A 16,354-nucleotide genomic window follows, 5' to 3' on the forward strand; every position below is an offset into this window, starting at 1 on the left:
CCACTGAGCTATGCCAGACAGGGCAGTAAAAGCTTTTTAAAAAACATAATTATAGTAGGGGACCTAAAATCCCACTAACAGAAATAGATAGTTTGTCCACTTAGAGAATTAATAAAGAAACATCAGCCTTAAATGACACAGACCAAATGGGTATAATTGATATTTACCAAGCTTTTCATCCCAAAACACCAGAATATGCATTCTTCTCTAGTACACATGGAACTTTCTCAAGAATAGGGCACAAAACTGGTTTCAAAAAATTTAAGAAAATTGAGATTATACCAAGCATATTCTCTGACCACAACTGTTTGAAGCTGGAAATCAACCGCAAAAAGAAAGCTGGAAAAACCACAGCTATGCAAAGGTTAAATAACATGCTACCAAAAAACCACTTGGTCAAAGAAAAAATAAAAGAAGAGATCAAAAGATACATAGAAACAAATGAGAATGATGGCGTGACACACTGAAAGTTCTGATACGCAGCAAAAGCAGCGCTGAAAGGGAAGTTTAGAGCACGACAGGCCTACCTCGAGACACAAGACAAGTCTCTAACAATCTAACATTGCACCTTAAAGGATAAGAAAAAGAAGAACAAATGAAACCCAAAGTCAGCAGAAGGAAGGAAATAATAAAAATTAGAGCAAAATTAAATGAAATAGAGAACAAAAATACAATCGAAAAAATTAATGCAACGAAGAACTAGTTCTTTGAAAAGAGAAATAAAATGGACAAACCTGGCTAGATTCACGAAGGAAAAAAAGAGGAAAGACTCAAACAAAATCAGAAGTGAAAATGGAGAAATTACAACAGACACCACAGAAATACAAAGGGTTATAAAAGAGTACTATGAAAGCCCATATGCCACCAAATTCAATAACCTAGAAGAAGTGGACAACTTCTTAGAAATATGTAACTTTCCTGGAGTGAACCATGAAGAATTAGAAAACTGAAATAGACTAATCAAAAATAAGGAAATTGAAACAGCCATTAAAAACCTCCCAAGAAACGAAAGTTCAGGACCAGTCAGATGGCTTCACTAGTGAATTCTATCAACACCAAAGAAGATTTAACTACCCAACCTTCTCAAACGCTTCCAAAAAATTGAAGAAGAGACAGTACTTCCTAACTCATTTTATGAAGCCAACATTCCCCTGATACCAAAACCAAGCAAGGACAATACAAAAAAAGAAAATTATAGGCCAATATCTGTGATGAATATAGATACAAAAATTCTAAGCAATACATTAAATTGAATACAACAATACATTACAAAGATAATACATCACAATCAAATGAATACACTCCAGGGACAAAAGGATGGCTTCACATATACGAATCAATAGATGCAACACACCACATTAACAAAATAAAGAATAAAAGTGACATGATTATATCAATAGATTCATAAAAAGCACCTGACAAGATACAACACCCACTTATGATCAAAACACTCAATAAAATGGGTACAGAAGGAAACTACCTAACGTCATACAGGCCATATGAACTCTGAGCTGATATCCCACTCAGTGGTGCAAACCCGAAAGCTCTCCTCTAGGGTCAGGAACAAGACAGGGACGCCCCCCACGTCACCGTTACTCAGCACAGCACTGCAAGTCCGAGCAAGAGCAGTCAGGCAAGAGAAAGAAATAAAAGGCATCCAAACTGGGAACGAAGAAGCAAAATTATCATTTTTTGCAGATGATAAGATTCTATGTATAGAAAAATATTAGAAACAATATGCAAATTCAGTGAAGTTGCAGGATACATAAATCAATGTACAAAAATCCACATACTAATAATGAAATATCAGGAGAAGAAATAAAGAAAATAATTCTATTTACAATTGCCACAAAAAGAAAATAAAGTACCTAGGAATAAACTTTCCTATAACAAGGGAGTGAAGGACCAATATAGTGCAAACTGTAAGACATTGTTGAAAGAAATTGAAGAAGACACAAAGAAATGGAAAGATATTTCATGGTCATAGGTTAGAACTCTTAACGTAGTTAAAATGGCCTTATTACCTAAAGCTATATATAGATTAATGCAATCCACAACAAAATCCCAATGGCATTTTTCAAAGAAATAGAGTAAATAGTCTTCAGATTTGCATGAAGCCACAAAAGATCCTGAATAGCCAAAGCAATCTTGAGGGGAAAAAGATCAAAACCAGAGGTATCACACTCCCTGACTTCAAATTATACTACAAAGCTACTATAGTTTTTTAATTTTTTTAATTTTTTAATTTTTTCAATTCCAGAGAGAGAGAGAAACATCAATGTGAGATCAACGATAATTGGTTGCCTCCTATTCCACCAGGGACTGAACATGCAACCTAGGCATGTGCCCTGACCAGGAATCAAACCCTCAACCCTTTGGTTTATGTAATAACACTCCGACCAACTGAGTCACACCAGCCAGGGAAAAGCTATAATAATTTAAAAAGTAATGTATTGGCAGAAAAATAGACATACAGACCAAAAGAACAGAACTGAGAACCCAGAAATAAACCCACACATGTATGGGCAACTAATTTTCCACAAAGGAACCAAAAACATATAATGGAGAAAGGAAAGACTCTTTGATAAATGGTGTTGGGAAAATTGGAAAGCCACATACAAAACAATAAAGCTAGGCTTTTATTTGACACCATGCACAAAAAGTAACTCAAAATGGATTTAAAGGCTTAAATATAAGATCTGAAATAATAAAACACATAGAAAAAAACATAGGTACTAAATTTATAGACCCTGGTCTCAGAGAGGCTTTTATGAACCTGACCCCAAAGGCAAAGTAAAAGCAAAATAAACAAATGGGACCACATCAAACTAAAAAGCTTCTGAACAGCAAAAGAACCCATAAACAAAACCAAAAGGCAACCAACTGAATGGAAGAAGATATTTGCAAACAAAATCTCTAATAAGAGGCTAGTACCCAAAATATATAAAGTACTCAAACAATTCAACAACAAAAAACAATCCAATTAAAAAATGGGCAGAGGACCTGAACAGACACTTTTCCCAAGAAGACACACAAGTGGCCAACAGACATATGAAAAGATGTTCAACTTCACTAGCTACAAGGGAAATGTAAACCAAAACCACAATGAAATACCACCTCACACCTGTTAGAATGGCTACTATCAGTAAGACAAGAAATAACAATTGTGGAGAAGACTCGGAGAAAAGGGAACCCTCGTCCACTGCTGGTGGGAGTGTAAACTGGCACAGTCTCTGTGGAAAACGGCAGAGAAGTTCCTCAAAAAATTAAGAATAGAGCAATCCCCCTTCTGGGCATCTACTTAAAATTTTTGAAAACATTTCTTCGTAAACATATATGTACCCCTATGTTCATTACAGGGTTATTTATGGTAGCCAAGATGTGGAAACAATCTAAATGTCCTTCGGTGGCTGATGATGAAGAAGATGTGGTACATGTATATGATGGAATATTACTCAGCCACAAGAAAGGATGAAATACTGCAGTTTGTATGGATGGATCTTGAGAGTACTATGCTGAGTAAAGTGAGTCAGGTGGAAAAGGACAAGAACCATATGATTTCACTCATGTGGGATATAAAACAGAAAGCGACAAACAAAAAATGAACTCATAGATACAGACAAGAGTAAGGTAATTGTCAGAGAGGAAAGCGGGGGAAGAGGGCAAAGGGGACAAATATGCAGTGACAGAAGGAGGCTAGACTTCGGGTGGTGAGCACACAGTGCAATATATGGATGATGCATCATAGAATTGTATATTTGAAACTTATGTAATGTATTAACCAGTGTCACTCCAATAAACTTAATTTAAAAAATTATCAGCCTTGAGTTGATAACTGTTGAAGTTGGGTGATAAGTACATGGAGGTTCCCCTTCCATCTCCCTCCTTTTTGTACGAAAATGTTAAAAAAGAAAAGGTGGGTTTGTAATGACAGAAAATATACCTCAGAAATACCTATTCTCTTGCATTACCAAACATCACCTCCCTCTCTACAGTATCCTTCACATCAACATACAAAATGTTTAGGTATTTCTGTTCTTTAAAAAGAAAGAAGTTTCCTTGACTGCACATCTGCAAACTAATGCTATACCATTTCTCTGCTCACCTTGTCTAGAGTTAGCTCACCCCGAACTTTGCTTCCTCCCCTCCCGCATGCCACCAGCCACTCCAGTCTGCTCCTGCCCGCCCCCCTCCTTTCACAACTTCAAGCTACTCCTGGCAAGGTCCCCAAGGGCCTCCGGGTTGCCATGACCAACAGCCACTTTTCAATGTGAAGCTTACTCACAACTCTCAGCAGTTTTTGACATAATTGACTGCTCCCTCCCCCTCAGGACCATCACTTATGGACAGCACCGTCACCTTTGTCCTTCCTCTATGCCTACTCCTCCACCTCCCTTCCCTGGTCTTGCTCTACTTAACTCCAAGGGACCTCTGTCCTAAGTCCTCTTCCCTTTCTCTAATGTGCTGTTTCCTCTCTGATTGTCTCACCCATTCCCATGTTTTAACAGCCAGGTTTTAGCATTCTCTGGCTTTTGGACCCCTGCTCCAAGCTCCCTGTGCAGGCATCCCATTGCCTCCTTGGATACCATGGAGGTAGTGGTGGGCAGCAGTTAACAGCATGACTCCTAGAGCCCAGCCACTTTGGATTGGGTCCTGCTCTGCAGCTGCCAAGCTGTGTGATCCTGAGCAATTAATTAACCTCTCTGTGGCTCAATTCACTCACCTACAGAGGAGAGATTATAAATAATACATGTATCTTTTCACAGTCATTATGAGGATTAAATGAGTTAATGGATATAAAGCACTTAGAACAGCACCTAGCATATGTTAAGCACTCAATAAATGTTAGCTATAGTTACTCCTCAGTATCCCCTGGGGATTGGTTCCAGGACCCCTGCAGACACCAAAATCCAATGACCCAGCTGGTGTGGCTCAGTTGTTTGGAGCATTATCCTGTACAACAAAAGGTTGCAGGTTCGATTCCCATTTAGGACACATACCTGGGTTGTGGTTTTGATGCCCACTTGGGGCACATATGGGAGGCGACCAGTCGATGTTTCTCTCTCTCTCTCTTCCCTCCTTCCTCCCCCTCTAAAGTTGAAAAACATGTTATAGTTTTAATTTTAAAATAATTAAAATGGTGTAGTGCCCTTGCTGGGTAGCTCAGTTGGTTAGAACATTGTCCCCAAGGTTGCAGGTTTGATCCCAGTCAGGGCACATGCAATGGGCAGTGAATGCATGAAGAAGTGGAACAACAAATTGATGTTTCTCTCTGTCTCTCTTCCTTTCTCTCTAGAATCAATAAATTTTAAAAAATTAATAAAAATAAAATGGTGCAGTATTTGTGTAAAGGCTACAGCAAGGTAAGCTACATATCACTTCATTCATATGGATTCAGGATAGTACTCAGCATGTGGCAAATTCAGGTTTTGTTTTTGGAACTTCAGGAGACTTTTTTTCCAAATATTTTTGCTCCATAGTTGGTTGGATTCATGGGTGTGAGACCCATGGATATGGTGGACCAACTATATTATATCATGATATCTCACTGGTGTCTCAAACTCAACATGCCTCAGGTGGAATTCAAGATTCTCCTTATCCCACAGAGAAAAAAAAATCATAAATGCTCCTCACCAGACTTCCCCGTCCCAGAACTACCCACCCATGTGTTGGGTTCGGTCCAGAAACCTCACCACCATCTTCCTCTCTACCCGCCCAATCCTTAATCAAATCCTATGATTCTAAGTCAAACTGTATCTCAAATACGTCTGTCTCTATACCTCCACAGTCATCTCCCAAAGTTACCATCGAGTCCTAACCAGACAACTGCAGTAGCCTGTTGGCTGATTTTCCTTCCTCTCTTCCATTTCCCCTTTAATCTGTTCCCCACCTTCTCCCATGCAGCCAACCAGTCCTATCAAAATGTAAATCATGTCTCTTCCTGCTTAAATCCTTTACTAGCTCTCATTTCTCTCAGATTAAGACCAAATCTCCTCTCAGTTCCCTGCTTGGAGCACCCCCCAGCCCACTTCATATATGCCTTTCTCCCCTTGTTTCCTCTGCTCCACCTTCCTCTAACAAGGGAAGGTCTTGTGTACCTTCAGCCTTTGCAGTTGCTATTTCCACTGCCCAGAACACTTTTCCCCCTGGTGTTCATATGATATGACTGCCTTCTTATCCTGCAGATTTCCCCTTACCTGAGATCTTTCCTTATCACCCTATTTACTAGCTCCCGCTCCAATTATTATTGAACACAACACCCTGATCCCTGAATTTATCACAATTTGTGCTTATATATTTATTTATTTATTTGTTTACAGCCTGTCTTCCCCATCAGAGAGTGGAAAAGCTGGGAGTTTGTGTGTGTGTGTGTGTGTGTGTGTGTGTGTGTGCATGTGTGCTCCTTGAGGAATAGGTCCGTGTAATTGCCATATTCCTAGCTCTACAATTCATACTTGGCAATAGCGAGTGCTCGGTAAATATGTGTTGGATGAATTATTAAGTTGTTGACTTAAAAAGAAAATCATTTAGCCCTGGCTGGCATAGCTCAGTGGATTGAGCACGGGCTGCAAACCAGTGTCTCAGGTTCGATTCCCAGTCAGGGTACATGCCTGGGTTGCAGGCCATGACCCCCAGCAACTGCACATTGATGTTTCTCTCGCTCTCTCTCTTTCTCCCTCCCTTCCCACTCTAAAAATAAATAAATAAAATCTTAAAAAAAAAAAAAAAGAAAATCATTTGGCCCTGCTCAGTTGGTTAGAGCATTGCCACAGTGTGCCAGGGTTTCAGGTTCGATCCCTGGTCAGAGCACGTAAAACAATCAACCAATGAATGCATAAATAAGTGGAACAAGAAATCCATGTTTTTCTCTCTCTCTCAATCAATAAATAAAAACATTTTAAAAAGTCTATTAACAAAAATATATGGCATTGTGGCAATTATGAAAGTCAGTCCCCAAACTCAAACATGCAATGACAGTATTTCCTGGATGCTCCATTCTGCCTAGGCAGTTGAAAGTAAGTCGAGCTTTAGTCCTCCTGAGGTTGGAACAGTTCTAGGGTATTTAGCAGTACACATTTGCTGGGGTGGGGGTGGGGGGTGAGGAAGAAGGCTGGAGGGGGAGGGGGAGGTTGGACAGCATCCAGCTCTCAGACAACAGGAATCACAGGCCCCTTCAGTCTGATGGTTTACACCATGTCTGCTTGGGTTTGGGACCTGGAAATAGTTTGCTTAGGGTCCTGCCTGCCTAGTAAACCCGTGAGCCATTCCTCTCTGCTGTTCCTGCCAAGAAGCAGGTGGCAGACCCCTCCCCCCTCCTATTCTTGGCCCAGACACTTGTCTCTGCTGAGGCATTCTCTTCCCCTCAGGGCTCCAGCTTTTGAAACACATAAACCAGCTTTTCTACTTTGGGGTTTGCTGCATATGTGCATCCCTAGGGGCAATGAGCACAGAACCCAGAGCACAGAAAAACAGGAAAATATAGGAAGGAAGAAACAAGATTAACATATAGAAATACATTATATGTTTGGAAAAGATAGTGCTGGTGACCACTTAGGGGCTGAAGGAACCAAAATGGGTTAAGTCCAGTGAGGAGGCAGCTTGCAGGGGAGAGAAGTGAATAGATACATCTGGGAGATAAAAATCAACAGAACTATGTGAAGGATCATTGGCGGGGGGAGGGAGGGAGAAGGAGGCATCACGAATGACTCCTAAGATGATCCAGCACTGGGAGATGGGGTGTCTTTGCCGAGGCACAAGGAATTCCCAATTTTGGAACACTTTCCTCCACTGTAACCCCTCCCCTGGCCAACTCCTTCTCATTCTTTAGCTCTCTACTAGCATTGCTTCTTCAGAGCCAGCTGCTTCACCTGACCCGAGGGCCTGTTGAATCTCTCCATTTTATACTCTCACTTCCCTTTGTATGTTTACTCAGTGTGTGATCACATTCCCATTAGTATAGTCCCACCAGACCGCCAGGTCTGTGAGTTGATCTGGGCTCACCCTTGCATCCCCAATGCCCAGCACACAGTAGGTGTTCAATAAACAAAGGCTCCAAAATGCAGGCAGAAGAGGCTGACATGTACCTTGAAGGCTGGTGTGTCTCAAGGGGGAGCAGGTCACTGGTTTTCAAAATACATGGATTCCCTCCACCACCTCCACTCCAAGAGGGAAGGTGTTCTCATCCCACTCCCTTTAAGAATCTATGCATGTGATGAGACTGTCCCTGGGGTTACAGTGACTGTACACTTGAGTCACGGTAGGAAAAAAGTTCCATGGTAGGACAAACATGGCTGTTAGTAGAACCTGTCTGGGGTTCTGAAAGCAAGAGACTGAGGATCCATGGGCCTGCGGCGAACTCGAAGGGGAGGAGGTATGAGTGGGAAGGTGGCAGAGAGGCCCCCACAGGTGTTCTTGACACCAGGGCTATGATCCTGTGCAGTCCACGCCTTCAAACAATGGTCCCCCAGGCTTCCCCAACCTGCTCAGAAGAAAAGAAACACTCTGAGGAATGCAGGGGCGTGCGGTGCATGAGCTTGTGGTTTTCTTCACGACTGGGACTAGAAAGGTGCCTATGTGTTGAGAGGCACCTAGTAGAGAAGTTCCACACGTGCTGATTGTAGAAGAAAAGAAGGAGCACGCGTTTTCAAAGTGCTCAGGGAGTCTGGGGGAGACACAGGAGACTGCCACTCCCATGTGGGAAGGCTCCTGTGTGGATTAAACAAGATAATGTGTAAGAAAGTCCTGGCAGCTTAATACACTCAGGTTCACACTGGGAAGAGAAGCTGAACTGGGGTGGTGGGGGAGGGATGAGATGGGAGGAGGCTGGGTGGGAGTCACACAGGCGCCCCCTGGGGACAACCCCACGGGAAACCTACTGGGGTCTTGAGCGGGAGCCGCAGCCCGACTGACACCGCTGCCCCACCGGGCGGGCCCGCAGGAATTTGCCCTGGTGACCTCCCCAGGCAAACTCCTGTCACCATGGCGACCAACCCCGGAACAAGCGGCCTGATTGTCCCTGCTCAGCGGGGCAGGTGAAACCCTGGCCACGTGACCGATACTGGTCCAGGTGCGGTTATGGGACACCCGCCACCTACCCGCTTTAACCCATTCAACACCGCCACCACCTGGGTACAGTGTCCCAGCCTCTGCAAGCAGTACCTGCCGGGCCCGCGGTTCCCAGCCAGATGGGCGGAGCACTGCCCGAGGAGTCCCTCAGCCTGGGAAGGAATTAGGGCTGGGTGACACACACCGGCTGAGGGATTGGAGCTTGGTTACTTCAACCTCTCCCTCTCCATTTTCACATCAATAAAATGAGGATGAGAATGTCCTCTCACTTCACAAGGGAAGTCGGGACCCAGAAGTGTAGACCCGACCTCCTCAGAGGTAGCCAGAGTTATTCTACACTCCTGTTTCTCTTCCCCATCACTTCAGCTTGTCAGGGGCTCAGAGGGCCTCCCCTCCAGGAACTTAATGCCCACCCTCCCAGAGGAAAACCCCCCCAACATTGAGTCTACTGGCCTATTCTCAACAAGCTGGGGTCAGGGTAGGCAGCCCCTAGGTTGACCCTTCCCCAACATGCTGTTACCGGGCCCTTGACAGACAGCAACAAATGCAAACCTCTAGCCAACTGCTTTTTCTGCTAGCTGACCCCACCCTAATCAGCCTCATGACAGGGCTGGGAATCTCAAGGTTGTTTCTGCCCTTAGACCCAGAATTCTGGCTGGGGGCTGATGCCAGGCTCAGTTTACTGGGCCAGACAGGCTGGTATGAGGATGGGAAGCAGTTTCAAATACTACTTTTCTGAATTACCAACATTACATGAACTCCTTTCCCCTTCTTCCTACTCAAGCTAAACACTGTTTGACTCACTCTCTGAGGACCCCTCCCAAGTCTTAGACCAGCCTCCACCCAGGGCTCAGGTGTCCTCCTCATTCCCCTAATGATTATGCTGGTAACAGATGATCACACCACCTGGTGTATATAGAGTCTCCAATGACTTCAAAGCCATACTCAGATTAGAACAAAACACCTGCCAGTCCTCAGGCTGATTTAAGCTGGGAGCCATTTTATTAGATAAGGCATTATTAGGCCTTACAGTGAGAATGCCTCCTACTGGTCCTGACTCCATCTGGCCTACCCTCAAGAGGGAAAAGGCAGGTGTAACCCTTGCTAGCCCAGGTTGTCATCTCCTGGAGGGGTCACAGACCCAACCACCAGCTGAACCTTCAATTAAGCCTCAGCCACTGCCCTGAATCTCTCCATGGTCACTCAGTAAAATTACTACCTCACTTAGCAGCAGGTGAAGAAAACATGGCTCCGGTCCTCCAGGAGCCCCCAGCCTATGGTGGACATAGAGAAGGCCAGGTCTATAGTACTGTATAGTAGATTGTCAAATGCTTTGAGAACACAGGGTGGAAGAGATTAGTTTCAACCAGGGAAATCTGGGAAAGCTTGAGGGGGCAGAAGTTATCCCAGACACAGCAACTAGCTATCTAGAATGCAGGCACAGCATCCCAGTAGGGAGAATGGGGAGTCATGGTAAAGACCTAAAGGGAGGTGTGCAGTCTGGTTCTCAGGGTGCCTCGTTGGTGGAAAAGTAGGGAGGATTGGACTGGGAGAGGCTTGGAATGCGATGAAGTTTCAACTTTCAACTTTAGGGATGGGGAATCCTGGAAGGTGTATGAGCAGAATGCTGTAAGAAAGAGCAGCTACTCTTGCAAACTGCTAAAGGACGGAGTACAGTCGAAGCCAGCTGAGATGTGAGACGGTATCACCACCGCCACCTCTTCCCCACACTAGGGAGAGAAGATGACAGCGGGTCACGGTTCCAAAGAAAGGCGATTTCTCTGCAGGATGTGCTGAGTTCTAGGGGTGAGAGGATTGTTTATTGTTCCACTGGTAAAAGGGGGCTGGGGAGAAGGAAGTAGATTTGAGCCATTTTAACTCAGATGCCACCATCAGTACAAACATCTATCTGACCAGGGTTTGACCCTGGCCTCCCATTTTGACTTGCAGCATGAGCGGCAAGCCGGAGGCTCTGGTTTGCCTGTTTCCCCATCTGCAATGAAAGGGGATAGGGGATAGTTGAAGTTAACCTCTAGAGTCCCTCCTATCTCTTTCCATAGTCCACAACTTCAGGATGGGTAAGAGACACTCCTTTCTGCCTGTCACCTCACACTGTGCCTCCACGCTGGAGCCCTGACGCTGGGGAGCCACTCCAGGTGCCTCTCGCCCGCGCCCTCTGGCGGTACAGGAAGTGTGGCACCCACCCAACGCGTTGTATGAGGCCAGAGAAGTGGACCGGTTGCGGCGCCGGGCGCGGGTCCTGGTGGGGCCTCCTAGCCTTGCCAAGAGCCTGCCCCACGGCTGCCCAGAGCTCGCATCAAAATCCAGGACATTCAGAAAAGCTGGGACCGTATTCTCTTATCACAGGACTCAGACTTCGCGCAAGAATTCTGCACCGGGCCGGACGGAGCTTCGTGGGGCGGGGCCAGATCCTTTAGTAGCTTTGCCCAGGGCGTGGCCAAGGGCGGTGCTCCCGCCGGTGGGTGTCTACGGGATGGCGTACCGGTGCGAGGGGCGGAGCTAGAGGGAAATTGACTGTTCTCTGGGATTACGTAAAGAAAAGTGAGCGAAGGCGGGAAATTCCGCGATAGCGGGCTGGCGGAGGAGAAGGGCGGAGCTCCAGTAGGAACTGGGCAGGACTCAGCAAAGGCGGAGCTAGGGTACAGGAAGTGCTTGCGAGGTGCGTGCAGGGAAGTGGCTCCTGAGCATGCTCCGCTGGGCTCGCACGTGGAGGCTCCCGTGTGGGGGGCTCCAGCTCTCCAGAACTAGCTTGTCCGCGGTGCCTGTAGCACCCAGCAGCAGCGGCCGAGGCGGTGCCGAGCCGAGGTCAGTCAAGGGCGCCCGGTGGGAGGCCGTCCTTCAACCCTCCTCCTCCGGTCCAGCCCCTATGGCCCCACCTTCTCCGCTTGGGCCCGCCTCCTCCCAGGCCTCTCCTCCAAACCTCTTCCCCAGCCGACTCAGAATGTACCCCCATTCTTGCTCTATTCTCCAGGCCAGTGCCGCTTTCCTACAAGCTTCTGGATGGAGACACGGGCCGCCCAGCCCTCGTGTTTCTGCACGGGCTCTTCGGCTGCAAAACCAACTTCAACTCTATCGCCCAGGCCCTGGCCCGACAGACAGGCCGGAGGGTGAGCTTCCGGGAGAGGAGGAGTCCCGCCTGAGGCTGGGCCTGGTGGGCGGGATCACAGATAAACTCGAAGGGGGGGGCAGCTCCTCCCCTCTTTCGGCTGGGCCCGGGCTGATCATTGGCAAGGCTCTCTGAGCAAAAATGAAAATAGAGGTTCACCTTCTAAAGATGGATCCTGCAGGGCAGGCCCAGGTCCTAGATGGACCCCATTCATTTCCTCAAGCTCCCATCCATCCTGTCTATCTCCATCTGCACGTTGGAAACTGAACTAGGCTCTGCTGTCCAGCGCCTAAATGCCAACATCCTCCCCGTTAAGGCGGCCCAGCCCCTTGCTTGTTCACTGGGGATGTGAAGGGACTTATCACTTCTTATAGCAACCCATCCTTCTGTGCTTCAGCTGTTGGAAATTCTTGGCATCTGCTTTCTTTGGGGTTGTCACCCAGGCAGAACAGACCTACAGAGATGTGCTCACACTCCTTGGGCCTTCTCTTCTGTCAGTGACCCCGGGTTCTTCCTCTGGGCCTCCTAGGTCTGAGAACTGGGCCTTCTCACCATCCGAGCCCTTCTTCCACTTCAGGATCTCTCTCCAGGTTCTCCACGCCCTCAACCTGCAGGTCTTCCAAGATTTTGACTGTCTGTGCCCTGAATGTGGATGCTGGTGCTGTCCCCCTCTCACCCCACTCCTCAGGTGCTGACAGTGGATGCTCGTAACCATGGTGACAGCCCCCACAGCCCAGACATGAGCTATGAGGCCATGAGCCAGGATCTACAGGACCTCCTGCCCCAGCTGGGCCTAGTGCCCTGTGTCCTTATTGGCCACAGCATGGGAGGCAAGACAGCCATGCTGCTGGCACTACAGAGGGTGAGTGGTCCCTATCTGGGGCTTCCTCCCATCCAGTATAAATCCTGAGTGCCCAGCAGGCAACCTTGGACTCAAAGGAGCCTGGGATGGCCCAGTTCAGGTTCAGAGAACTATGTCTGTGACCCGCTGTGCATGCCCTAAGGCTGGTTCCCAGTCCAGTTTTCTCCCACAGCCAGAGCTGGTGGAACGTCTGGTTGCTGTGGACATCAGCCCAGTGAAGACCACATCCAGCTTAGACTTTCCAGCTTACATGGCAGCCATGAAGGCCATAGACATCCCACATGAGGTGTCCCTCTCCTGTGCCCGCCAACTGGCCAATAAACAGCTCAGCCCTCTTATCCAGGTGATAACCCTTGAACCCCCAGATGGTGGGTTGGGACCTGTCAAGGGAAGAGTGTCAATGTCAGCCCAGGCCTCACCCTACCCCCACAACCGCACCCCACCACAGGACCTGGCTTTGCGGCAGTTCCTGCTCACTAACCTGGTGGAGGCAGATGGGCGCTTTGTGTGGAGGGTGAACTTGGATGCTTTGGCCCAGCATGTGGACAAGATCTTGGCCTTTCCATCACGACAAGACTCCTACCCTGGGCCAACCCTCTTCCTCCTTGGTGGAAACTCTAAACTTGTGTGGTAAGCCAGGCTGGGTGGTAGGTGGAGCATGCATTACAAGGGGTCCTGGGGAGCCTACCTTGGGGAGGGCTTGGATGTGGGCAGGGAGCTCCAGAGAACTTGGAAACACCATAAGGCATGTGGCTGTCCATCTCTCCCTGCTCTTTCTCTTCCCATCTCCCCACTTTCACCCCTTTTTGGCGGCCTTTTCTTTGATGGACAGTCCCAGCCACCATCCTGAGATGAGGCGACTCTTCCCTCAAGCCCAGATGCAGACTGTGCCTAATGCTGGCCACTGGATCCATGCTGACTGCCCACAGGACTTCATGGCTGCCATCCGAGGCTTCCTGGCCTAAGAGTTACTGGCCAGAGGGGCCATGTTTGAAGCCCAAGGCTTCAAGGTCCTGCGGCCTGTTCTATGTTTCTGCACAGAAGGACTCAGGCAGGCACTAAGAGGGCACGAGGTGCAAAGGTGGTCAGACCTCAAGTTTTAATGAATAAAGACATTGCTCTCAAGGTTCATGGCTGAGTTGTCTCACCACCAGCGCCCCCACCGACCCAAGGGGAATGGGACTCGTGCCCTGGCTGCTCCAGGTTCCGTGGGGACTCTCTCAGTGTCCCTGGACTCTCTCTGCAGCTGACTGTCGACCCGCTCCCTCACCATCTGCTGCATATCCTCCTGGGGGCAGGAGAGCAGGGTCAGGGGCAGACCCTGGGCCCACCACCCTGCACCTCCCAGGCCCAGCTGGCATTCACACCCTACCTCCCAGGCCTCCACCTCCTGCCTCAGCCTCAGTTTCTCCTCCAGGATCTCCAGCAGCTGGGCCTCCACAGCTCGTAACTTGGCTTTGCATGTGTCCAGCTCAGCCTCCACTGCCTGCTTCCTGCAGGTGGCAGGAAGAACAGCCTGAGGCCTAGGACCTACAGATCGGATGCTGGGCCCTGGGGGTGGGCAAGTATGGCCACAGCTCCTGCCTCGTGACAGGGTGGTGGTTTGTATGGCTTCTCTTCCAGAAATTCCTGGCTTCCCCCTCCTTTCTAGCAGGACAGAGTCCTGAGGGTGAGCCACCCACTGTCCCCCAACCCCCACAAACAGGTGCTTCTCACTTGGCAATGGCTTCATCTCGCTCCTGAAGGACTTGGTCCAGCGAGGGCTCTACCTGGTTGTCCCCCAGTGCTCCAGCCACTTAGGATTCTGGGCTCTGTTGTAGGGTAGGAGAGGAAGGAACAATGATCTTGGGTTTGCCTGGATGAGATGCCCCACCAGGCCTTGGCCTTGGCGCTGATATCAGGAGGGGACGGGTCTGAGACATTCCATACCAGCCCCGCAGTGCCCCAGTCTCCTGGATGTGTGAAAGTAGAGCAGGGGGACTTACTTATATCATGGTGAGAGCGTAGCAGGTGTGGCTCGCACCTGGGCTAAGGTTAAGGACAGAGGGCATGGCGTTTGCACCCCCAAGGGGGAAAGGAGTTCTCACCTGACCCCTAGGAAAGAGGCAGGTGGGTTGAAGAGGATACTTACCCCTCAAGGGCCCCAGACAGAGAGGGTGGCCTGGTGACAGGAACTCTTGTCAGCTGGGTGGGGCAGTTGGAGGACAGGGCCCTTTGCCCTCCCTTCCAGGCACTCCCTGTTAGGCACCGCCTCAGGCAGGCCAGCTGGCCAGGTCCCTGCCTCCCCTCCAAGATCCTGGAACCCTCCATACCCTGAGGGGGCGCTGTACCCACATCAGGAAATAAAAGGTGGGACAGACAGGGCTACTCCAATGCTGAGACAGGTGCCCCAGCCCCATGACTTGAAGGTTTGGCATCTTGGTATCTTGAATGGCATTTCCACATGTATAACTATGGCCTCAACCTCAGCAGTAAACAGAAGGAAAAGTTTTACCATTCCTGGCACATTCCTACTAACATCTTGAATGTCCATTCTCCCTAGAAATATTGATCTCTATTCCTCCAGTATTTCCCCCATTCTGATCCTTGAGCATGGGTGGGTCAGCTGTGCCCTGGAGGGGGTCTCAGTGTCCCACTCCTCTCTCTGTCATTATTGAGCACATCAGTGACATCAAAGGTGTAAAAGGGAATTTTCCTTATTGAGAGGCTTCTTCAGCAAGGTTACAGCTTGAGGATTAGGCCCTTAACTCAGCACTAAGGAAGGTGTGGGTCATGGGAGTTGGAGGAGGGTGGATAAATGGTGAGGGATGGAAATGGGGTGGTGAGCACACACTACAGTGGACAGATGATGAGCTGTGAAACTGTGCACCTGAAACCTGTATAATTTTGCTAACTAGTGTCACCCCAATAAATTCTATAAAAAGGAAAAAAAATAGTTCATCCAAGACCCCCTAGGAAATCTACAAACATGACTCCTGGTTGTCTGTAGTTCCCATCCAGGTCACATCCAACTGCCGGACTTGACAATTTCTTTGCTGTAACTTCAGGTGAAGAGGTGGGGTTGAGCTGTACCCTGGCACACCACCACCTTTGTTGAGATTCAATGTGTTTCAAGAGGCTGCTGTGTGCCATGATCCAGGCAGGACCCCGGCTCTCAGGGGCCTCCAGGGCTAGCAAGGGTGAAGCATAGGTGTCATCAGCACAGGGTTTCAGGGGCCAAGGGCAGTGGGGACACAAAGGCCCCTTGTCCACCATTAGCCAAAGGGGGTCCCACAGGAGCTCATCCAAAATGAACCCTG

The 16,354-nt window shown here is 48.2% G+C and overlaps 1 protein-coding gene and 1 long non-coding RNA gene across 2 annotated transcripts; one reads left to right on the forward strand and one right to left on the reverse strand.

Moving 5' to 3' along the window:
- The first annotated feature begins 11,663 nt into the window (after nt 1-11,663).
- Nucleotides 11,664-14,180, forward strand: ABHD11 (abhydrolase domain containing 11). The gene is made up of 6 exons (XM_045819478.1): nt 11,664-11,892; nt 12,059-12,194; nt 12,882-13,055; nt 13,228-13,398; nt 13,504-13,685; nt 13,888-14,180. Exons 1-6 carry the CDS (start codon nt 11,774-11,776, stop codon nt 14,018-14,020), a joined length of 915 nt encoding a protein of 304 aa, XP_045675434.1. The 5' UTR covers nt 11,664-11,773; the 3' UTR covers nt 14,021-14,180.
- Nucleotides 14,130-15,263, reverse strand: LOC123806378. Its single transcript, XR_006783485.1, has 4 exons — nt 15,187-15,263; nt 14,772-14,866; nt 14,428-14,548; nt 14,130-14,343 (listed from the first exon to the last, which is right to left on the reverse strand). It is a non-coding gene; the product is annotated as an uncharacterized LOC123806378 (long non-coding RNA).
- Nucleotides 15,264-16,354: the final 1,091 nt, after the last annotated feature.

The sequence above is a fragment of the Phyllostomus hastatus genome, unplaced genomic scaffold (assembly GCF_019186645.2).
Source record: "Phyllostomus hastatus isolate PE091 unplaced genomic scaffold, TTU_PhHast_1.1 phas_scaffold_385, whole genome shotgun sequence".
Classification (NCBI taxonomy): domain Eukaryota; kingdom Metazoa; phylum Chordata; class Mammalia; order Chiroptera; family Phyllostomidae; genus Phyllostomus; species Phyllostomus hastatus.